This window comes from Myotis myotis, unplaced genomic scaffold (genome assembly GCF_014108235.1).
Source record: "Myotis myotis isolate mMyoMyo1 unplaced genomic scaffold, mMyoMyo1.p scaffold_m19_p_3, whole genome shotgun sequence".
Classification (NCBI taxonomy): domain Eukaryota; kingdom Metazoa; phylum Chordata; class Mammalia; order Chiroptera; family Vespertilionidae; genus Myotis; species Myotis myotis.
In genome coordinates, this window is record NW_023416335.1 from 206,472,976 (window position 1) to 206,495,577 (window position 22,602).

Sequence of the window (22,602 nt, forward strand, 5' to 3'; positions counted from 1 at the left end):
TTCCTTTGCTTAACTCTTTGGTGGGGTCTTGTTGGATTCAGAGGCCCAAAAAGTCCGCGCCAGGAGGTAATCGGAGGCCCCTGATGTGCTGGCAGAGAAACTGAGGTGGGGAGAGAGGGGGTCAGGAGCCCCTTCAGTTGTTTGGGGAGGGGAGGCAGCTCTGGAATCCTGCTACTGGGGGCCCCCAGCTTAAGCTGAAAAGGGGAGAGGGCACAGGCACCAGCCCGGCAGCCTCAGTTCCAATTCTGGTGCCACCACCCACTCATAAGTGACACCTGACCTGCAAAAGACTCTTAATAAAAAGTTTGCTCCTTCTTCTGCCCGGCGTGACCTCTTCTGTAGAACTCTGGTGCCAGCCCCCTCCCTGCCAGGCACAGGAGAGGTTTGCTGAGTGAAGGCCTTACCTGCTGGGCTATCAGGGTGGCAGCCGGACAAAACCCCCATCCCAATGGGTGCCAAAGTCCTCCTCCTCCTCCACCTAGAATTTTGCCATGATTGATTCATCCTCCTGGTCTTCTAGAGCCAGTGCCCCTCGGTAAATGCCCCCCAGCAGTTCACAGGGTCCTGGGCTTCCTTCTGGTTAGGCTGCGGGAGGTTTAAAAAGGCTGCAGCCCCGATTTTCTGCAGCCAGAGAACCCAGTGCAGAGCCGGTCCATGTCCCTTGCTCCCCAGCACCCTCACATTCTACATTTTTTTAAAAAAAATGTTTTTATTGATTTCAGAAAGGAAGGGAGAGGGAGAGATAGAATATCAATGATGAAAGAGAATCATCAATCGGCTGCTTCCTGCATGTCCCAGACACGGGGGATGGAGCCCACGACCTGGGCATGTGCCCTGATTGGGAGCCAAACAGTGACCTGGTTCATCGACTCTCAACCACTGAGCCACGCCGGCCAAGCTCATGCTACATTGGTGCTGTACTGACTGCCGGTCCAGGCCTCTTCTTTGCAGGGGCTTCGGTACCCAGTGGGTCTTCAGACCCATGATTTGAGGGAGCCCTGCCCCGGCCTTGGGAAAGGAGCTGATGTGATCCCAGGTCACAGCTGCTGAAAAGGAACCACAACCCTACAGAGCGGAAGTGCTCTCCATCCCACTGGAGTTCCCACGAGGGCACATGGGCACGGCTGTGGGCAAAGGCTGCCGTTCAGGGTTTGCCGGGAGAGGGGTGACATGATCACCCTCAGGAGGCGCAGGCGTGCAGAGATCTCGGGGGGTTTACTGAAGTCTGGACTTCGGGGCCCTAAACCCACCCACCGCCACTCGCAGGTGAGCCAGGCGTGGAGGACGGAACACCGCTGGGCTGTGTGGCCTTGACCAGCTCTCACCGGAGCCTGCTTTCCTCTTTGGGAGATAACCAACAGCTGACTGTCCAGGCCTGAAGGACGCTTAGAGATGATCTAATCCAATTCCTTCATGTCCCCCAAGGACACTGCGATCCAGGGAGGGCAAGTCTGGCTCAAGGTCACACAGGAGACAGGAGTCCAAGCTGGGACGACAGCCAGACTCTCTCAACGTCTAGCTCTGCTGCTTCTCCCTCCCAAGCCCGCCTAGGGCCCCCACACCTATTTAGGGGTCCCAGGGCCCCAGACGGAAGGACTATGGCTGCTGGGAAAACGGTCAGGTCCACACTGGCTGTGCCCTCTGTGTGGCCCTGCCCCCGGCAGCATTCCCAGGGCGCAGAGCCAGGGCTGCAGAGGGACAGAGCCAGGGAGTCACCTCCCGCCCTCCCCGGGCTGCCGCTGCCAGGAAAACCGCTGAGTCAGCAGCACTGGAAGGGGAGACAGCTGGGTTTTGGTTTAAAAAGCCTCGCCTCTGAGAAAGGGGGGAGGGAAGGACAAATGGGTGGGGAGCAGGAGGGGGACACAGGAATGGTTTTGTCAGGGCCTCTTATGTGGCCAGCACTGTGTTCTGTGCCCACTCAACCGCCCCTCTGCGGGGACAGCTGCTCATCCCACTTAACAGGTGAGGAGGCTGAGCCCTGGGAAGGCACTTGACTCGCCAGGTTCTCGGCCAGGTCCTTTGGCCCCCAGTCACATCATGCCCCAGAAAACAGCCCCCTGTCCCCCTGGGTGCAGGGCAGTTGGCTGGGGGCAGGGCAGATTAGAGAACAGGACTCAAAATATTACACTTTAATATCTGTCCTCCACTCCCTTGAACTGAGTCTGGCTCTCCTCCCAGCTTGCCTGAAACCCCTCCATTTGTGCACCATCCCTTGGTCCCCCAGCAGGCCGGGCAGCTTGGAGACAGAGCTGCAGCCCCGGGGCAGACAAGCCTGGGTGGGTCTCAGCTGCACCACCTGCCTGCCTTCTCCGTGTGAGACCTTGGGCATGTCTTCCTCCCTCCGAGCCTCCGTGTCTCTGGGCATGAAGCCAAGGCCACCTGAGCAGCCTGGTGGGACGCCCGCGGGGGGCACGCTATCCTGGCCGCCCCTCGGGGCTGCTCCTTGGTTAAACTCTGAGTGTGACGAGGGGCTGGGCCCATTCTCCTGATGCGCACAGATGAGAAAGTGAAGCACAGACGCAGACACTCAGAACCCACCCCCCAGCCACGGGCTGGGAGAAGGCATAACACAGTGACCCTGAACCAGTGCTTGCAAAGCCCAGGGAACCGTGTGCCTGTCAGAAAAGTGAGCGAGACCCAGATGCTTCCTGGGGCCAGCCAGGGGCGTGGGGACTGGCCAGTCACTGATCCAACTGTTCAAGGGCAGCAACCAATTCAGACTAAACAAAGGAAGCCGTGAGCGCCACCAACTGGAAACCCGAGAGAACGGGTCGCGTCTGTCGGCCAGGGATGCTCCCATCCCACCGGCCCATCACCTCCTTAGGGAGCCGAGGGGGAGGGGTGAAGGGGGCGGGGGAGGAAGAGCCCACTGAGACGCGCAGGGCTGGTTGGGGCGCCCATTCCCTCCCTTGTCCTTCCAAACCCACTCCCGCAAGGTGGGCGGGGCCCGATGGGAACCTCCTCTCCCATCGCCAGGCTCCCTCGCCCCCTAGTTCTCCCTCGCCCCTCCTTTGACTAACGGGGTGGACTTCACTCTCTGAGCTCAGTTTCTCCATCCTGGGCTTTCTGCAACCCATGACTGGTTCAACAGGTGCTAACCCGAATTGGGCGAACTGCCCCACTTTACAGAAGAGGAAACTGAGTCCCCAAGAGGCCCACGCCGTCCCAGGCCCTCCGGACCCTGTTAATTGTCAGAGGGGGAAACTGAGGCTCAGGAAACAGGAGCAGCAGCTGGCTCCCTCCCCACGAAAACGGCCGGCTAGCTGGGCAAAACTAAGGGGCGTGACTCCCCCACCCCAGGCCCTTCCATCGCCGCCCACTCCGTCCTCAAGTCCTGGGAAAAGACCACCGCTGGCCGCAGCCTCGCTCCGCACCTCCCAGGACTCAGCTAAGCCCGACCCGGCTGCGTGGACACCGCCGGCGAGACCGCCGAGATGCGGCCCTGCTCCGGCGTCCGGGCCTGCACACGGGAACCGGACGCGCAGGGGTGAGGGCGGACCCGCCGCGCGGGGGCGGGGCCTCTGTTGTGTCCTGCGCAGGGAGGAGCCGAACAGACCCGAACAGAGCCGAGCTGGCCGAGCAGAGCGCAGCTTCGCCGAGTGTTGCCGAGGATAGCCGAATATTGCCGAGTCTGACCGAACGGATCCGATTGGGGACGAATGAAACCGAGTCTGGCCGAGCCGAGCGGCGTCGGGCTCCCAGAGGCGAGAGGGAGGTCCCTGGCGCCCCCTGCGGGCCACAGAGCACAGCGCTGGCCTCCGCGGGGCCTGCAACAGTTCTGTGAGATGGGGGTATGGAGCCCACTTTATGGATGAGGAAACTGAGGCTCCAAGAGGTTCCCAGGCCAACCCAAAGGCACGTAGCGCTGGAGTTCGAACCTGGTTGTGTGGCTGAGAGCTCACGTGCCACTGTAATGGGCACTGTGTTTTCTTTGTTCCTCTTGTAATTGCTGCCATTTACTATGGCCGGAGGGAAGAGACCTGCCCTGTGTGAAGAGCAGACAGAAGGCCAGAGCTCAGAGTCAGCCCTCCTCTTACAAATAAAGAAACCAAACAGGCTCTGGGCATGTTGACCAAGTGCGACAGGACCAGCAGCTCCCATGTGCAAATATTGACATATTTCCTGGTCATTAGAGCAGAGCGCAGCACGAAGAGGCCATGTCCCACTGCAGGCCTCATTTCCCCTTGAACACGATGGCCATGGAGGGCACGGGCTCCTGCCTGCCTACAGGCTGTATCCCCAGGGCCTGAGCCAAGACCTGAGGTGTCCGGGACCCTGGAGAATGCCAAGTGTGGCTCGGGCACTTTCTTTGAGCCCGTGAAAAAGTGAAGGCTGGTCTGGCCCTCAATGCTCACACACACACATGAGTGTGTGCCAGTCCTTCGCCCCTGTGTGCACACGGCACTGGCCTGCCAAGGCTGCAGGGCTTGCTGGGGAGGGGCTGGACCTGTAGGAGGCGCCTGAGGTCCCGTGGGGCCTGGGCTGCCGGTCATGCCGGAGAGCATTGTCTGCCACTGCCCAACGGCCACCAAGGAGCTGGCACCAGTGGCTTCAGAGCTCTCTCCACTCCCAACATCACTCCTGATACCCCGGCCCTCATTATTGTAGTTTTAAAAAACTATAGACACTGGACTGGGGGCTAGGAAAACAGGGTTCTTGCTCCTACCTCTGGTGCTGCCACTGGGCAAGTCGCATGGCCTCTGCAGGCCTCACTGTCTTCAGCTGGAAAATGGATGTCAGAGCTGTTCTCAGCACCTTGACTGTCTCCCACGCCTCCTTCCCTCTTCACACTCAGCTGGCCATGCCCCTCCCGAGGAGACGTCCACCCCACCCATGCATGGGTTCTTGCTTCTGCTTAAAGCACTTCTCACGTGTATTTAACACACACATAGCAGCTACAGTGCACCAGGCACTGTTCGAAGCTGTTTGTAAATATTAACTCATTTAAAGCTCCTAACAATAGAGGCATGTGCTCTTATCTTCATCTCAGAGAAGAGGCAACCGAGGCACAGAAAGCTTCATGGACGGGCTCAAGGGCAGACAGGCAGTGAATGGATGAGCTGGGGTTCAAACCCAGGCAATTCCAGAGTGAGGAGGGTGGGAGGGATTGACAATTGTCTCTTTGGCAGCCGATCAACCGTTCTCTCTCATCATCGATGTTTCTATCTCTTCCTCTGCCTGCCTTCCTCTCGGAAACAATAAAAATATATTTTAAAAAAGAACTGTCTCTCTCTGGTCCTGCTTCCCAAAAGACAGGCCTTATATTTCTCTTAGGCGACCCCTGTGAAAGGGTCGTTCGACCTCCAAAGGGGTCGCGACCCACAGGTTGAGAACCACTGTTCTAGAGGGTTTTAAATAATAATCACTTATTAATTGCACCTGTGAGGAGATCGTTATTAAACCCATTTCAGAGATGAGGAGACCAAGTCTCTGCTCAAGACCCTGCTGCAGAGCTGAGATTCGAACCCCCCAGGGGCAGAGCTCCAGAGGCAAGCGCTTGGCCATTCTGCTACAGTCAAGCCTCCCAGTGATTACTCTGCCCATGTCACAGCTGTCCCGCCTGCCGCAGAAGGCCCCTGTGCCCGGCTAAGCGGTCCCTGCTGGAGGCGTCCAGGAGTGGGAGTGGGGGCCGGGGCTGGGCCCTGTGGTTCCCCTACCAGACTCTGCAGCTGCCGCCCACACCACCGCAGCACCCACCACGGCTCCTCTCTGCAGGTCTAGGCCCTCATGTTGGGGGAGGCTCCCCCGAGCCACTTCCTGTCATCCTGTTGCCCCCTCTGTCCTCAGGGACACCCCGCCCTCTGCCCACCAAGATCTGCCACGCGCTGCCTGTGGCCTCCGGCAGGTGCCCTCACTTCACGGAGCCTTAGCTTCCTCAGTGGCCCTCGGGAAGGGAGAGGAACTGGAGGTGAAGGGCTTGTGGGTCTGTCAGCATTTGCCTCTCTTCCTGCTTGTCCTTCCCTCCCCCACCATCCCCTTCACTCCCAGGACAGACGGATGGAGAGATGGGGCAGGCCGACAGCTGTACCGGGAGTCAGGAGGTCTGGGACCGGCTCCATACCACCCTGAGGTTGCATGTCAACTTGTGTGTGTGTCAGCATGTGCCCCAGTGTGCATGAGTGTGTGCCCCGGTGTGTCTGAGTGTGCGCCTGTGTGTGTCAGCCCTGTGACCCAGTCTGCCTGAGTATGTGCCTGTGTGTGGCAGCATGTGCCCCAGTGCACATGAGTGTGTGCCTGTGTGTGTCAGCCATGTGCCCCCAGTGTGCCCGAGTGTGTGCCTGCGTGTGCCCGTGTGCCTGAGTGATCTGTGCCTCACCCAGCTTGAGCAGCCAGCCCTCGCGGTCAGGGTTGAAGAAGGTGTGAGTGAGGTCAGTGCCGTCGTCCTCAGGGATGGAGAAGGGCTCGCTCTTGATGCTGTCGAAGAGGTTCTGGCCCGAGAGAAGGAGGGAAAGGCCTGGCTGTAACGTCCATCCCAGGCTGGGGCCTGGCCTGGCCTGTGTAGCTCGGGCAGGTCACTGGACCTTGGGGCAAACTCTCCTCTCCCGTTAGCCCATCGTGGGTCCCTGGCCTTCTTGGGGAGACTCTCCCGGGTTCCCCCAGACTCCCTGGCTAGTCTCCCTTTGCCATTGTAGACTGTCCCCCACCCAACTCCCACGCCATTGGTCAGCCAGACTATTCATCACAGAGTCCTACCTTCTCTCTGGCTGGGAGGATGGTCACATGACCCACACCTGGCCAATCATGGCACTCTATCACCTTGTCTTTGGTTATTGGCCCAAGGGGCCACCATGTGCCCTAGTTGGGACCAATCAGCTTCCTTCCATGAGATTTGAGATTTGGATACAGGAAGAAAGCATAACTGCTGCGTTTGCATCAAGATCTGTAAGATGAGAGGCTGAGGCTTGTCAGGGGCATCTTCCACGTCCCCTGGAGGCCTGGGCACACAGAGCTGAGATGGATTCAGGGAGCATCTGATAGAGATGGACGCCCATACACACACCCACACACACACGCACACAATCTAGACACACACACACACACCCACACACATGCACACGATCTAGACACACACACACACACACACACATGCACATGATCTAGACACACACACACACACACATGCACACGATCTAGACACACACACACACACACACACACACACACACACACGCACACCGATCTAGACACACAGCACCTGGCAAAGAAATTGACCCAGGTCATGGCTGTTGTCATGTGCCACCATCTTTATTGATGAGAGCTAGGGGCAGAAGCGGCAAAGAATTTCTCTAAGGGGCCTCCCAGCCACCCTTGCAGAACAGGCTTCCCTCCCTGTCCCAGGAATCAGGAAGGTGGAGTGGCCTCTGCACTTGGACCCCTGGGTCCCCTAAGGTGGTGAAACACTCCTCCAGGCCCTGTCTCCCTGAGCCTCTGACCCCCAAGTTCACCTTCGTCATGTCCTCACCCCCAAGGCCCAGATACAGAGGTGAAGGAGAAGGGGGTCACCCCCCCCTTCAGTGTGTGTGGCAGTTTACCTGATGTGACTTATTGTCCTCCCCAAATCCAAGGAGGCAGGCAAGCTGGGACAGCCACCTCCATTTTATGATGGGGAAACTGAGGCCCGGAGAGGTCGCGGCTGGCCAGGATCTGAGGTGAGTTGAAGATGTGGGTCCCCCAAGTTGTGGTCCGTGTGCTTTCCCTGAGGACCCCTTGCCCCTGCAGGTGGAGGGTTTGGGCAATTTGGCCAGAGGTACCACCCTCCCCGGGGCCGGTCTCACTGTGGCTCTCAGGGGTCACCTGGGGGAGGGAGTGCAGGCCGGTCCAGGCCAGCCTTGGGCAGTGGTCTCTCCCTGTCGTCTCACCTTTGTTGTGGTGGTTAATCCTCACCCGAGGATATTTTTCCATTGATTTTTAGAGAGAGTGGAAGGGAGGGGTGAGACAGGGAGAGAGAAACAGCAACATGAGAGAGACACATCGACTGGTTGCCTCCCGCATGTGCCCTGACCAGGGCCGGGATGGAGGTATGTGCCCTTGACTGGAATCGAACCCAGGACCCTTCCGCCCACAAGCTGACACTCTATCCACTGAGCCAAACCAGGGAGGGCCCTGTGGTCCCACTTTTTTGTCTTGTCTTGTCTTCCCTGGGCCTTTCCAGCCTGCAGCCCGGGGAATTCAGAGGGGGAGAGGCCTGCTCCGTTCTACCAGGCCCTGCTTCTCAGCACAGGCCAGGCCCAGCCCCTCTTCCCAGCACTGATCGGCCTCAAGGGGCTGGCCCTGTGCCTTTCAGAGCATTTGCTCTTCCACCTGATGGCATCGTTTTCTTGGGACTGTTGGGCCAGGCAACTCAGTTTCATTGATGCAGCAACTGGGCTCAGTCCAGAGGGGCCAAGGACAGCTCCAAGGTCATGGAACAGATCTATCCTCCACCCTCGTCCTCCTTCCCTCCTCCTCCTCCCTCCTGTCCTCCCCTCCTCCTCCTCCTCCTTCTCCTCTCAGCACTCACTGTCTTACCCTCTGCCCTTCCGTGCCAGTATGCCTGGTGGGGTCCCTGCCTTGGTCAGCGAGAGGGGAAGCACAGGGATGCTTCTCCTGTGAGCTCTCACAGACCCAGAGACACCCCCGTCCCCCCTCCAGGCTCCGAACACAAAGTGAGCTGCTTTGGGGATTCGTGGGCTGCCCTCAGCAGGGCCCGAGCTAGGCTTTGGGTGGCCTAAGCTTATGCATATGGGGTCCCTCTTTAAGAAAAGCGATACAAAATTCCAAGTACAAAATTAGGCTCAGGGACTCAGAGGGCCCAAGCAGCAAGGGACCCTACAGCTGGACTTAACAAGCTTCTTGGAAAATTCGCTTCTTCTCAAGTCCAGGATCACAGGAGTCCTGGCCCGACCGTCTGGCAAGAGGGCCTGGAGGTTACTGGGTGGCTCAGCAGGTGAGGCCTGCAGCCCAGAGAGAAGAGCTGCCTCAAGGCCTTGCAGCAATAGTGGGGAGCTGGTGCGGGCCTGAGCCGCCTCACACCTGCCCCCCACGGGGCAAGATTTTCTTCTACTGGGGGCTTGGGGGTGGTGCTAGTCCAGCTCCCTGTGAACCTGGGCCCCAGCCCCTCTCTTATGAACCTGACTCTGAGCCCAGGAAATCCAGGCCTTGGTTTATCCTCTGAGGACCCAGACTCAGGCCAACCCACCAGGATGCTCTGTCTCTGAAGGGGACGGCCAGTCTGCACCTCTCCCCTTAACCTGGGGCCCCCTCAGGAGGGTCAGCCCAGCGGTCATGTCCTTCCAGTCTTCTCATCCGGCAGCGCTTGTCTAGACCGATGACTCCCATCCCTGAGTCACAGAGGAGAACACGAGGCCCAGAGAGGGCAAGTGACCTGTCGGAGGTCACACAGCGAGTCTCAGCAGCAGTGGGATCTGAACAGCCCATCACGGGCCCCTGGCACCTTGGGTGGCAGCCCCGAGGCGCACCCACAGCCTGTGCTCTGTGCTTGGGCCACTCTGGCCCTCCACCAGCCCTACAGACAGCTGATGTGCAGGGAACCCGGCTTCTCCCCCGAGGAAGGCTCTTGGGGCAGGAACTGCTGCTCCTTGCCGGGCACACAGCTGGGAGGCAGCGCCTGCCTGCTGGTGCCAGGCTGTGTGATCTGGCTGACCCGGCCATTCATCTCCTTGGCTTCCCCCTGCTTCCCGGCGCCCTTCTCCCCACCCTCCTGTCCATCCTCGTCCTCCTCCTCCTCTTCCTCCTCTGTCTTCTCTGGAGGTCCGGCTGGGGGCTCCTGGCTTCGCACCCGGCGGGAAGGCCGGAGCAGGACCCGGCGGAAGCCCTGCTTGAAGCGGTAGGAGAGGAAGCCATAGAGGATGGGGTTGGCGCAGCTGTTGGCATAGGGCAGTGCCACCACCAGGAAGTAGAGGCCGAAGAAGGCGGGCTCCTCGGGCAGCGGGCACACCACGTTGATGATATTGAGCACGTAGAAGGGCATCCAGCAGAGGACGAAGAGCGCCACCACGGCCACCACCATGCGCGTGACCCTGCGCTCGGAGCGCCGCCGCCGCTGGCACGAGGGCGCCCACACCCGCCGTCCCGCCGAGCGCATCTTGACCACGATGAGCAGGTAGCAGAGGCAGATGACCAGGAGGGGCCCGAAGAAGCCCAGCGCGGCCGTGTAGATGATGAAGCCGGCACGCCAGGCCGCCGCGGGCTCGGGCCACTGCATGTGGCAGGTGCTCATGCCCCGGGGCACGCCCGAGAAGACCACCACGGGCAGCACCACCACGGCCGAGGCCACCCAGACGGCCGCGCTGACGGCGCGCGCCACGGGGGCGGTGCGCCAACGGGCCGAGCGGGTGGGGTGCACCACCGCCAGGTAGCGGTCCACGCTCATGACCGTGAGGCAGAAGATGCTGGTGAACTGGTTGATGCCGTCCACGGCCATGACCAGGCGGCACATGAGGGAGCCGAAGGGCCAGTAGGACAGGGCGTTCTGGGCGGCCAGGAAGGGTAGCCCCAGCATGAAGAGCTCGTCGGCCAGCGCCAGGTTGAGGATGTAGACATTGGTGACCGACGGGCTGGCCGTGTGCCGCAGGACCACGTAGATCACCAGGGAGTTGCCTAGCAGGCCCACCACGCACACCACCAGGTAGACCAGTGGGATGAGGACGCCCCTGACAGCCAGGCCGGCCGTGCTCGGGGCCACGGACACGTTTCCCAGGGTGGCGTCCAGGAGCCAGGCCGAGGCGTTCTCAGGTTCCGAGGTGGCGGGCACCGGGGAAGGATAGCCAAGGGGGTCCATGGCTGAGGGAGGGCGGTCAGCAGTCCGCTATCGGCCTGGAGGAGGGAGGACACAGCCAGGTCATGGCTCAAGATGGCTTCCTCCCAGCTGCCCCTCCCTCCTCACACTGAACTTGTGCTCGGCCAGAGTGTCATGCACCAGCTCGTCGCTGCACAGGCCAGCAAGGTATCCCCACTTCTCAGAGGAGGAGACTGAGTCTCAGAGAGGGAGAGTGACCTTCCTGCACCACCGTAGCTACGGTGTGGTGAGGGGCGCCGGCTTGCCTGGCTCTAAAGGGCAGGGACCAGCGCGGCCTGTGTCCCCTCGCCTGAGCACAGGGTGAGTGCTACACAAATGTCCAATAAGGAATCAATGGATCATTCAATCAGCCGATGACAACATAGGCCCTTTCCTTTACACCGGTGCTTTCCAAATATTTTCGATGCCAGTACATTTTACATAGCAACCAATGGAGTCATATTGCCTCATAAAGCAACTCCTGCCCTTTCTACATAAGATGGTCCCAGCCCGCGGAGCCCCACGTGGATCACCCGCTGCTATAGACAATGTGTCACCCACCAAAGCAATAAATCCTAACCCCCAGTGTGGTGGTGTTGGGAGCTGATTATGTCATGAGGGTGGAGCCCTCATGAAGGGGATTAGTGCCCTTATGAGGCTCCCTTTCCCTTGCCCCTTCCGCCAGGTGAGGACACAGCAAAAAGATGGCCATCTATGAACCAGGAAGCAGGCCCTCACCAGACACCAAATCTGCCAGCACTCTGATCTTGGACTTCCGGCCTCTAGAACTGTGAGCAGTAAATTTCGGTTGTTTATATGTCTGTCCCCCAGTCTATGGTAATCTGTTGTAGGAGCCCAAATGGACTGGGACACCCAGGTCTCAGCCCTCACATTTGAAAACACTGCTGCATGTCACGGTTCCTTAACCTTGAACTTGGGTCTCCAGATGAACTTCAGAGCATCCATGAACCCCGAAAACTCTGAATGCCCAGAGCTTTCATCAGATTAAGAACCACAGGCTCAGAAGTACCCCTCCCCTGGGAGTCAGAGCCCTTGGGGACTTTTTCTGCCTGCCCCAGCCCACATGCAAAGACCCTGCCCAGGATGACTGGCTGTGAACCTGGGGAGGGAGGGCTATCTGGGGCCCCTTCTCCCCCAGAGGGAGACTTGTAGAGAAATTCAAAACACACTAGAGCAGCGGTCGCCAACCCGCTCTCACTCAGCTGCCTCCCCCAGCCCTGGCAAGCCAGGTCTCCCTGAGAAGAGGGCATTTCAGGATGGGTTTTGAAGCATCAGTAGGAGCACGTCCCCCAGCACGGTGGGAACCAGCATTCCCACGTACTGTGTTAGGGCCCTTCTTGTCACACCTCCCATGCATGATGAAGAGCTGGGACTCCTCCTGGCTCCCCTGCTGGACTCGACTCTCCTTACGCGTGGAGTCGCTCTCACTCAGCTCTGAACCTTTCCGGTCCCCCAGCTGTCCCTTTCACACCAGCCCGAGCTCTGCATCCGTGTTTGAGGCACCATCCAAACGAATCAGAGAACCAGAGGGGACAGATCTTAACACGGAGGGAGGATGCATTGCTGAGAGTGGAGACCCAGACCCCCGGGAAAGGCCCCCCCGGCCCCCGGATTTGCTAGCCTCCCTCAGCCGGACTTCCTGGCTCCCAGGAGGCCCAGTTAGAGACCAGGCTGGAAGCTGCGGCCTCCTCTGGGCCTGGGCCTCCCCCTGCTTCCTAATGACCCTCCCAGATCCAATATCTTCCTGCCAATCCAACACTGGGGGTTCGCATTGCCCTGTCAGGACCCTGCTTTCCAGATGCAAAGCTCCGGGAAAGGGCAGGTGCCCCAACTCGGAGCAAGCATCGCTGGGAGGGCGAGCGCGCCTGGGTGCCCTGCCTGATGATCTGGGGCTTCTGAGGGTTCTGAGTGCCAGGCAGGGCGATGCCGAGAATGGCAAAGCACCCCTTGGCTGTGGCTCCCCCTGAGGGGACCCCAGGCTGGCTGGGCTCAGAGTACCCCCTCCCTGTCCTCATCACCCCAGGCCCTCATCAGCTCCCCTGGGCCTGGGACCGCATCTCTAAGGGAGGGGCTCTGGGCAGTGGCTCATGGGGTCCTAGCAGTGTGGCCACCTCCTTGTCACTGAGCCTGACTGCCAGGTTCCCGGGTAAGCGGGTGACGCCCTGCACCCTGTGGTAAGCATTGTGTCTGCCATTCCCAACATGCAGACCGGGAACGAAGTGAGTCCACACGCTCTGGTCACAGAGCTGTGAAGGGGCAGAGCTGGGAGGACCCACTTCACAGGCTGGCAGACTGAGGCCAGGCCCGGGGAAGGCACTTGCCTGGTGCCACGGGGGGTCAGGCCACCCAGCTGGCTTCCAGCTCTCCCACCGGCCTGTTTAGAGCTCTCGCGGCTCCTCAGGACCTGGAACTAGTAGAACCATAGACCCAAATCCCTAGACTCTTGCAGGCCTAGAAATAGAATTGTAGATTCTTAGAACTGAGTTGTGGTCATGGGCTTTTAGATCCGTGGCCTTGAATCAGGGAATGTTAGCGTTCCAAGTACCCAAGCCAGCCCTCCTGAGACCCGGGACCGTGGAATCTGGGACCTGAGCCCTGGCCTCCTCCGGGAGCCCTGCGTCACCCACCCATCCCCCCTGCCTCCCTGTCGCAGATCCTCGTTACAGCCTCCCTGCCAGGCGACCAGTCCAGCCCATCGATGGAAGAGGGAGGGGTGCTGGGCTCCCAAGAGAGGAGCAGTGAGCCGGGCAGACCTGATTGCCAGGCTGCAGTGACAGATGCCCCCAGGGAGGCCTGGGGGTGAGCTCTGAGGACAGCCTCCCTCTCGCCGGTCACACACGTGTGCACCCACCTGCACAGCACACGTGCTAACACACAGGGTCCTGCTAGGATACAGGGGACCCACTAGGCCCAGCTCCCCCCAGAGCCCCGGCCCCCTCACGAGATGCCCTGCCTCCACCTTAATCTGGACCCACCTCCCCTGGCCAAGTTCAAGGGGCCAGGGCGCCAAAAGCAGGGAAAGAACAGCTTTCCGGGGGCGTCAGCCAGACCTGCAATTTAGGTGCCGCCTTTTCTTTAAGGAGCCGGAATCCTGTGCATGATCCAGTCCATCCCGGAGGAGGCTCTTCCTCCCTGTCTGGCTTATCTTGGCACCGTTTGCCTGAAAGCTGGGGGTGGACCCCTCCGAGGACTGTTCAGGGGGACGGAAGCCCAGAGAGGGCGGGTGGCGGCCCTGAGCCCCACACAATTCAGGAGGGCGGGATCCCTGACGCCCCATCGGTTCTGCATTTGTCTGCCCCCCACCCCCCCGCCGCCCCTCTAGGGTGCTGGCTCTTGGGTGCAGGGACCCTGTGCACCTAGCACAGCACCCAGAACATCAGAAGACAGGACTAGACCAAGACGCTCGGCGAGTGGCGCTCTGAGCGAGGTGGGGCCTTGCCCCTGGGCAGACGCCTCAAACTCACATTATGAAACCCTCCCAGGGCCCACGGGGGAGGGGTTCAGAGAAGAGGAAGTTGAGGCTCAGAGAGGTTCAGCAAGTTGCACAAGGTCACTCAGCTGGTGAGCGGGAGGTCAGAGTTCAAACTCAGTTCTGTTTACTCAGAAACCATCAGTGCCCCCTGGTCCTGGTGGCCTCGGGCTTAAAGGAAGCAGGGACTGGACCAGCCCAGACCACGCAGGCTGCTGGCCCCTGGCCAGCTGTGTTCTCTGTGCCCTCTGCTGCCCCGGGCCTTCCCCGAGGAGGCCCCAGGTCACTGCCCACTGAACACTCCCACCCCAGGCCTGGCAGCTGACCCCAGGAACACGCCCCACATGCCCGAGTTGTGTGACCTTGGGCAAGTCACTTCCTCCCCCTGGGCCTCAGTTTCCTCCTGTTAAATGAAGACAAGCGTACCCACCTCCCGGGGTGGCTGCGATTACGCGGGAGCGTGCAGAGCCCGGCGCCCAGCACAGACGGGGGGCTCAGGAAAGCCGGCGCGTGAGCGGAGGAGGCCACGCAGCACGATGCATCTGGCCGCTTCCAGCTCCGACACGGCCCTGCAGCGATTCCCAGATCCGAGAGCTGTGGTGCAAAATTCCAAGATGAATGGCCCCCCACCCCCACAGCCCACCCAGAGGCCACAGGAAAGCCCCTCTGCCCCCTGGGCCTCCCCACCCTCTCCAGCCGCCAGCCCCAACCTCCCAAATGTACGCTGGGCAGAGGGGGAGCTCCAGAACCCCACCCTCTGGGACACACACCCCCCCCTTCCCGCAGCCCCAGCCTCCTTACCTGTCGGTGGGGTGAGGGATCCCCTCCTTGCTGCCAAGCTGGTTATCATTCTGTTGTCCCTTCTCCCTGCACAGTCCCCAGCTGCCCCCAGAGCACCCCTTAGCCGGGGTCCCCGCACAGTGCCCCCTTCTAGACCGCTTGCGGCCCAGGCCCCCTCCTAGGCCCGCAGTGGCCACGTCTGCCCACAGAGCCTCTTCCATCTGGTCTCCAGCCCTGACTTCCCGCTGGTGCGTGGTGCGTCCCCCCTCATCTCCAGGACATGTCCTGGAGGGCAGGGACGCAGATGGGGTCTGCAAGCAGGAGCCTGGGGTGGGGATGGAGGGAGAAGCCTCCCAAGGAAAGAAGAGAAATGGGGAGCAGGGGATGATAGGAGCCAATAGAGATAGAGGGAAGGGGGGTCGGTCGGAGGTGGAGAGAGAGGGAGAGAGAGAGAGGACAGTGAGTGGGTGGAAAGCCAGAATGAGGGGGAGTGATGAGAAATGCGTGACAGTGAGAATAAAAGGAGGAGGAAAGAGAGCGAGAGAAGGGAAGAGAGGGAGAGATGCGGAGAGAGGCAGGGATAGAGAGCGGGGAAGGAGGAAGGGGAAGGAGGGGGTGGCAGAGAGAGTGACAGAGAAGGATTGTGCCACAGATGGTGACATGGAGAGCCAGGGAAGGAGGGAGCAGGAGTGGGGGTGTGGGAGGGGCTGGGGGGAGGGGCCCAGGGGCCAGAGAGCAGGTGCAGGGTGAGGGAGGAGGGACAGCAGGTTAGGGGAGGAGGCTGGCAGGAGGGGGAGGCCTGTTACCGGGGAGATTTCAGCCACCCACGCTGGCCTTGGCTCCTGCAGGGTGTGGAGAGAAGAGGGTGGTACACAGGAAAGCTGGGGGCTGAGAGCCAGGGGCCAGGGAGCCCCTACCCCAGGCCACCATGGCACATGTCCCCTAGGGTGACGCTGGGTCCCGAGGCCAGGTGGGTGTGGCAGTGCCACCAGGAGGGCTGACAGCGTGGGGTGAGCATTGGAATGGGAGTCCTGTTCCCAGCCCTAGGCTGGACACGGGGCACGGAGGAAGGCCAGGCGGGGGTCATCAGTCCCGAGATTGGCTGAGTCTGGGGGGCCCGGGCAGGGCGGGGCGTGGGAGGACAGGGGCCAGAATAAATGCTGCAGGCTCTGGGGCCCAGGAGGCAACTCAAAGCTGCAGAAAACAAATGTCCACTCTTCCTACATTGACAAAACTCAAAATCTAATAGTAATGATTAAGGATGATGATTTGTGATGCAGGTCTACTGCTGAGAAGAGCAGAATTCTTTGGGGGGAAATAATATTTGGCTTAATTGAAATTCAAAGGTAGTATTTCCCATCATCAAAACGGTTGGAAGTGGTCACTGTGAAATCTATTCTTAGCTGGCAGGCGACGCAGCAGCAGGCGGGGGCGCCTTGGCCCCTGGCTCTAAGGTGCTCTGCCCGGGGCCTGCGCACAGGCCTGGCTGCCCCAGGACACCGTGCCCAGCTTGTGCTGACTTGCCAGGGACCATGAGTGAGTCGTCCCGTCTCCAGGCCTGAGTTTCCTCATTGGGATCGTGGGGAGGTGAGACTAGACCAGCCCTAAGATCCTCTTTCAACGGGAGCGTCACAAACGCTAAGGGTCCCTTAGTAATGACGGCAATTTTTATTAGGCGTGGGCTGCTTCAGGCCCGTTACCCTACTTCTCGCCACCACACCCGCCATGGTAAGCGGCATTAGTGCATCGGTTTACAGATAAGGAGGCTGGGGCTCAGAGAGGGGAAGCCGTCTACTCAGATCACACAGCAGAAGCCAAAGCCTCGCACCAAAGGTGTGCTCTCGAGCGCCTTGCCACTAAGCAGCCTGCCCCCTTCTCAGGAGGGCAAGGGGGTAACAGTCAGGAGAAAGGCAGGAGTCTTAGTTGAATACCTATTGTGTGCCAGGCACTGTCTGGGCCCCATTCCTTAAAGACAGAGCTGGACCCACTTGATTGTAAGGCTGGTGTGTAGTAGGCCCTCAGAGAGCCAGGAATCCGGTTCTTCCAGGGGTGCCATCCTGGCTGCTGCAGCACACAGTAGGACCAGGGACAGACCTTCCTGCAGTCCTCACTCTTCTGCCCAGACAAGTTGGTGAGGAGTAAGTGGGCTCTGGGGGTGAGGGAGGGTTCCATGGCACTGCCCCTCCCCTGCCCAAGGCCTCCAGTGGCTTCTCATCGCCCACCGGGCTTTATACTTCCCCAATCTTGCCGCCTGTCCCGCCCCTGCCCCGGTCTTCTCATCTACAGATCCCTCCCGCAGCCTGAGCTCCAGGCACCTCCAGCCTCATTCATTCATTTATGAAGTCTGCCAGTCTCTCATTCATTCATGAGACAGGGGAGCTCAGAAGGCCTCTGGAGAGGTGAGAGAGACTGAGCAAATGTCCAGGGAAGAGCCTTCAGGCAGAGGGAAGGGCAAGGTCTCCGAGCTGTGGCCGGACACTCTCACCCCACCCCTTGTGTGAGGTGAAGGAAGTCCTCCTGCAGGTGGCCTCCCGAGGAGCCTTCCAGGCCCTGGGTTAGCTAAGCTCCGCCCCCAGACAGCCCAGGACCACGCCCCCGGCTTCCCAGAGCCACGCCCCCTCCACGAGCCTCTAATGACCTCAAGACTCGGCTGTGGGGGCTGTGTTCTCCGTGCAGGGCTGTGAGCTCGGGAAGGGGAGACTGTGTGTGTCCCCAGGCCTGGCACTGGCCTGGCCAGCAGGCATGTGCTGCCTGTTTAAGGAGGAAAAGAGGATAGCTAGCTGGCGAGGGGGAGTGGGCAGTGTGGCAGGAGGAGGGAGACTGTGCTGAGCGGCTGCTGGAGGCCGGAGAGTCGTGAGGAGTCGCGAGCACCCAGCTGGGGACAGGGGGGACCTGAGTCCAACACCCACTCCCACCCACGGCCCTTCGCAGCAGAAACGACCCTGACCAGCCCTCCCCCTGGGACGGGACGGGCAGAAGGAGGAAGTGCAGCTCTATACCTGTGAGCTCTGGGGAGCAGGCGCCGCTGGGTGTCTGGGAGACATGGGGTGGCCCTGCCCTGCCTGGCATTGCGGTCCTGGAGTGTGAGGCCTGGACCTGTCACCTCATGTCCCTGGCAACCTGGAGGGGCTGTCTGGCCTGCCTCCCCAAGATAGGACGATGCTATATGTGTCTTTTCATCACCCCCGGGCCCTCTCAAAACTAGGGTCTCTCCCCTCAGACTGGAGGGTTCCCCCAAGTCCAACAAATGTGCCTCCACCATCAGACAGGTGGTTTCCCAGGAGCTGGGGCCCAGGCTCCTCCCACCCTGAGAGCCAGGGCAGAACCTCTCCTCCCCAGCACAGAGCCTAGGCCAGAGCCAACCACAGAGCGGGGCGGGGCCTCAGCTGCAGATGCTGGGTCCGTCCTCTCCAGTAAGACAAGTTGAGCCCAAAGGCCTTCCCAGCCCACCCCCTGGGGCTTTGTGACTGGAGTCCCCATTAAGGTGTCCCCGGGTTCATCAGTCCCTGCGGGGTCCTCCTGGGGTTGAATCTCAGCTTCAGCATTTCCTAGCTGTGTGATCTTGGATCTGTGACTTAACCTCTCTGAGCCCCAGTCCCTCATCTTCAAAGCTACTGCATAGGGTGCTTCAAGGGTGGAATCACTTAACTCGCCTCTACAGCCGCCGTTTCTTTCACACTCGTAGCCAGCAGGCTTACCAGGCACGTTCTCTTGTCAGCACAAGAGAGCAAGCTCAAGGGCGAAACACACTCAGGTCTCTCCTAGTGATGCGAATGCTAACCACCCATTGGCCAAAAGCAAGTCACCTGGGCCAGGTTGCATCAGTGGAGTGGGAAATTACACGCATGGCCTGGAGGGAGGGGCGGGGGATGGGACTGAGATTACCTGCTAAGCACCATCAAATCTACCCCCCCCCCCGCCCCCCACAGGAAGCAGCCTGGGGTCTCACCCCCACATGCCCGTAGCCAGTAGCCAGTGGCCTTGGGTCCGGAAGTCTCTGGCTGGAATCTCCCCGCCCGGGCTTAGAGAAGGATGGTCGCCTGGCTGCACAGTGCAGAGGGGAAGACCTGGAGTCCAACGGCTCCTGAAACAGACTTCGCCATCTGTGGTGTCTGAGCCCCTCCTTGGGAGCCTCCTGGGGTTCTGCCAGGCCAGTTGGTTTGCATCTCTTCAGGCTCCGCCCCTCCTCCCGCCCCGCCCCGCCCCCAGGGAACAGCAGGCAGGTTGGCTTGCCTGTCGGGGCTGTTAAATCATTTACCACCCGTCCCCCTGCTCTCCTGCCTGTGCTGTGGTTTGGGGTCACAGGTGTCTCCTGCTTTCTTTGAAAATGAGAGTTTGTGTTTGTTTTGTGTTCTCCTTGTTGTCGTGGCTGCTCTTCAGCGAAGTGCAGGAAGCAAAAATCTCTCTCCCCTGGCACCTGAGACCAGAGTCTTCCTTTCGGTATAGAGTGCGCTGCTGTGGTATTGTGAACCCAACCACAGGCCGGGTGCTGATTTACACGTCTGTCCCTCCCACTGGCCTCAGAGCCCCTGGGAGCAGAAGGCTGGGTCTCACCCTGCTCTTCACTTTCAGCTCCTGCCACAGAGCACATGGGAACTGAGTTGACTTGAGCTTCCGGTTATACAGATGGCTGCTCATCATTCCACCTTCCTCAAGGCCTTCAGAAGTCTTCTAGAACCTTCCTAGACCTTTGCCTCCCTCTCCAGAGCCCACCCTGTCCTACTTCCCATAGCCCACAAGGCCTGGATGCAGTCAGGTGACCCTAGAGGCGTGGAAGGATAGGGTAAAGACATACATAGCGTTTCTTGTGTGATGGGAGAGTTAAGAGGGGAAGGAGGAGAGGTAAACAATGAAAGGAAAAGACAGCAGGGACAATTTTTCTCAATCTGTTGAGATTTTGCTTCCAGGCATATCTTATTTTTGGCTCAAATAAATTTTTATAAAAAAAATTTTTTAAAAAAAGATAGCAGGGACTTGGGCTCTGAAAAGTCGGTAAAAATTGTTGTTGAAAAAAATGAAAATTGGCCCTGGCCCATGTGGTCCAGTTGGTTGGGCATCGTCCTGTGCACTGAAGGGTTGCCAATCTGGGCACGTGACTGTGTTGTAGGCTTGATCCCCACCCAGTAGGAGGCATGCAGGAGGCAGCTGATTGATGTTTCACTCTCACATCAATGTTTCTCTCTCTCTCCCTCTCCCTTCCCCTCTCAAAATCAATAAAAATACTTTTTAAAGATTGAAAATTGTTTCAGTGTACCATTTTATCATCTCCCGTGAGTCTATGGTTGGCTGGGCTCAGCGGGGTGGCTCTTCTGTTCTACATGATCTTGGCTGGGGCTACAGTCATCCGGGGACTCGACTGGGCTGGCACATCCAAAATGGCTCATGCCATGACTGGTGCTTTGATGGCTGGAAAGCTGGGTTTACTGTGTATCCAGCATCTACCAGGTACTTGCTAAGGTCATGGTGAACCATTTAAGCACAAGGTTATATTTCCTGGGCTCTCTGAAGATTCAGCAGCTCCCCACTGGGCTCTAAGCTCCTAAGAGCAGGCCCTCCCTTGACCTGCCTTCAAACCCTGTGTTTGGCACACAGCTCAATAACTATTTGCTGAATGATTACTTGATTGAATGAATCAGTGCTGTATAAGCATCTTTGAAGGCATCTGAGAAGCAAAATCATGTTTGTAAATGAGGAAATCCCCCAGGTTGCTGAGTGGAGGTTGGAGTATAAGCCGACTGTGGAGGCTGGGATGCCAATGAAAAGGCTGTAATGACTGTCCAGGGAAGAGATGCAAAGCCCAGAGCAGGGGCTGGCAGTGGGCCAGGTAAGGGGGTGGGCTTAACAGACATGGGGAGGCAGACCTGGCCAGAGTTGGTGACAGTGAATGCTGGGGTGAGGGCGTGGGAGGGTCTAGGGGCACCCCTGGGCCTCTGCTTTGGAAGAAGGAACAAGGAGCAGCCGGGCTGTGACGGAGAGCCCCAAGTGAAGGAGTCTTGTTGGCTGGTGCTCCCCTGCCCACCAGGCAATGATTGCATGGGACGGAGCCAAGTCTGATGCATCGGACTGAGTGGCTGGGTGCTTGGGGTGGGGGTGGTTGCTGTCGAATGAGTGAGCATCACCGTGTTGACAGCTTCTGCCCACAACCAGCAGTTCTTCCTGTTTCAAAACAGGTTTCTCTTTCCTACCTAAAGGCGCCCCCCCCGCCCCCCCGCCGTCCTCAGCCAATTTGCAGAGCAAAAACAAGTGACTCGCCCCATGAACAGTGAGTGCTGGGCACCGGAGACAGTGGGAAAAGCAAGGGGCTAGAAGCCCTGAGACCTCAATTACAAATGCCGCCAGCTAACAGTAGGCCTGGCCAGCGGCGAGGAAACAAACAGGTGGTTTCATTTTCATTTTGTTGCCGTAATAAAGCGGCCGTTGGCATTGGCTCAGCTGCCCATCAAAGTTGTCAAGGATCCAGGCTTTTCTCTCTCTCTCTTTCTGCTCCTCTATTCTTAGCCTGTGAGCGGGCATCTTCATGCTGCTGGCTTCAGGTTCGCAAGATGGCTGCTGCAGCTCCAGACATCACATCCGTATTCAGGGCAGGAAAGAGGGCAGAACAAAGGGCATTTGGGGGGGGGGGGGTGAAGAAAACAAAAACGTCCACAGATGCCGCCTCTCCAGCTGACTTTCACTTATGTCTTGTCGGCCAGAACTGTGTGATCTTGGAACCCCAGCTGCGAAGCAGGCTGGGAAAACAAGTATTTTTGTCTGGGGTTAGATACATTGCTGCTCTGCACAGAACTAGGATTCTGATAGCAAGGAGGAGGGTGCCGTGGCCGAGAGAGGAAAACAGTGTCTTAATGAGCTGAGCCCTAATTCCTGTGCCCTCCTGCGCACCCATGTCCTCCTCTGCAGAACAAGCGCTGCTAGTCCCCACCTCAGAAGGCGAGGAGGAGGGTTAAGTGAGCCAATAGGTGCCAGGTGAGACCCACAATGAATAGATAAATTCTATGACGTCATTGGAATAAAGCAGTGACGTGTCCACTGGGGTAGGCATGCAGGGAAGTTTGAGGAGCCGAGGAAATTGTTCGAGGAAAGGGGACCAGATCCGCTGTGCAAAGGCTGGGGTGGATGTGGCTTTGAGGATGTGAGAGTCCAGTCGGCCCGTGGAGGTGTGAGTGCAGGAGGAGAGGGAGCTGGGGTGTGGCCAGGCCTCCGGGGCACAGGAAGAGCAGGAAGCAGAAGACCCCCCCCCCCCCCTCAGACTCTGGCCCCAGGAGAGGGGACGGACACCTCTGGGCTTTGAAACATTGAGGATCCGGGTGGGGGCTCGGCCCACCACATCTGTTTCCATCGAGTGTTGGTTTTACTGTGAGATTTTTGTTTCATACGAGAAGTCACTTTAAAAACAAACTCGTCTGAGCTGAAACTCATAAAGGCGGGGGTTTCCCCCTGCACTCACTTCCTTTCAAGAGGGTGAGGCTCGGGGAGGCAGGGGAGTGAGAGGGTCCTGCCTAGAACGTCAGGACTTGGGGGGCAGCGTGGGTGGCTGGGGCTCTGGGGAGAAGAAAAT

At 59.2% G+C, this 22,602-nt stretch overlaps 1 protein-coding gene across 2 annotated transcripts; it reads right to left on the minus strand.

The window, feature by feature from the left end:
• Positions 1 to 8,000: 8,000 nt before the first annotated feature.
• On the minus strand, positions 8,001 to 15,655 carry SSTR3 (somatostatin receptor 3). Of its 2 annotated transcripts, none has more exons than XM_036301861.1 (3): positions 15,069 to 15,655; positions 14,698 to 14,836; positions 8,001 to 10,815 (listed from the first exon to the last, which is right to left on the minus strand). In XM_036301861.1, exon 3 carries the CDS (start codon positions 10,778 to 10,780, stop codon positions 9,506 to 9,508), a length of 1,275 nt encoding a protein of 424 aa, XP_036157754.1. In that variant the 5' UTR covers positions 10,781 to 10,815; positions 14,698 to 14,836; positions 15,069 to 15,655; the 3' UTR covers positions 8,001 to 9,505. The 2 variants fall into 2 exon arrangements, with proteins under 2 accessions (XP_036157754.1, XP_036157753.1); XM_036301860.1 differs by having other exon boundaries at positions 14,698 to 14,861.
• Between the last annotated feature and the right edge of the window lie 6,947 nt (positions 15,656 to 22,602).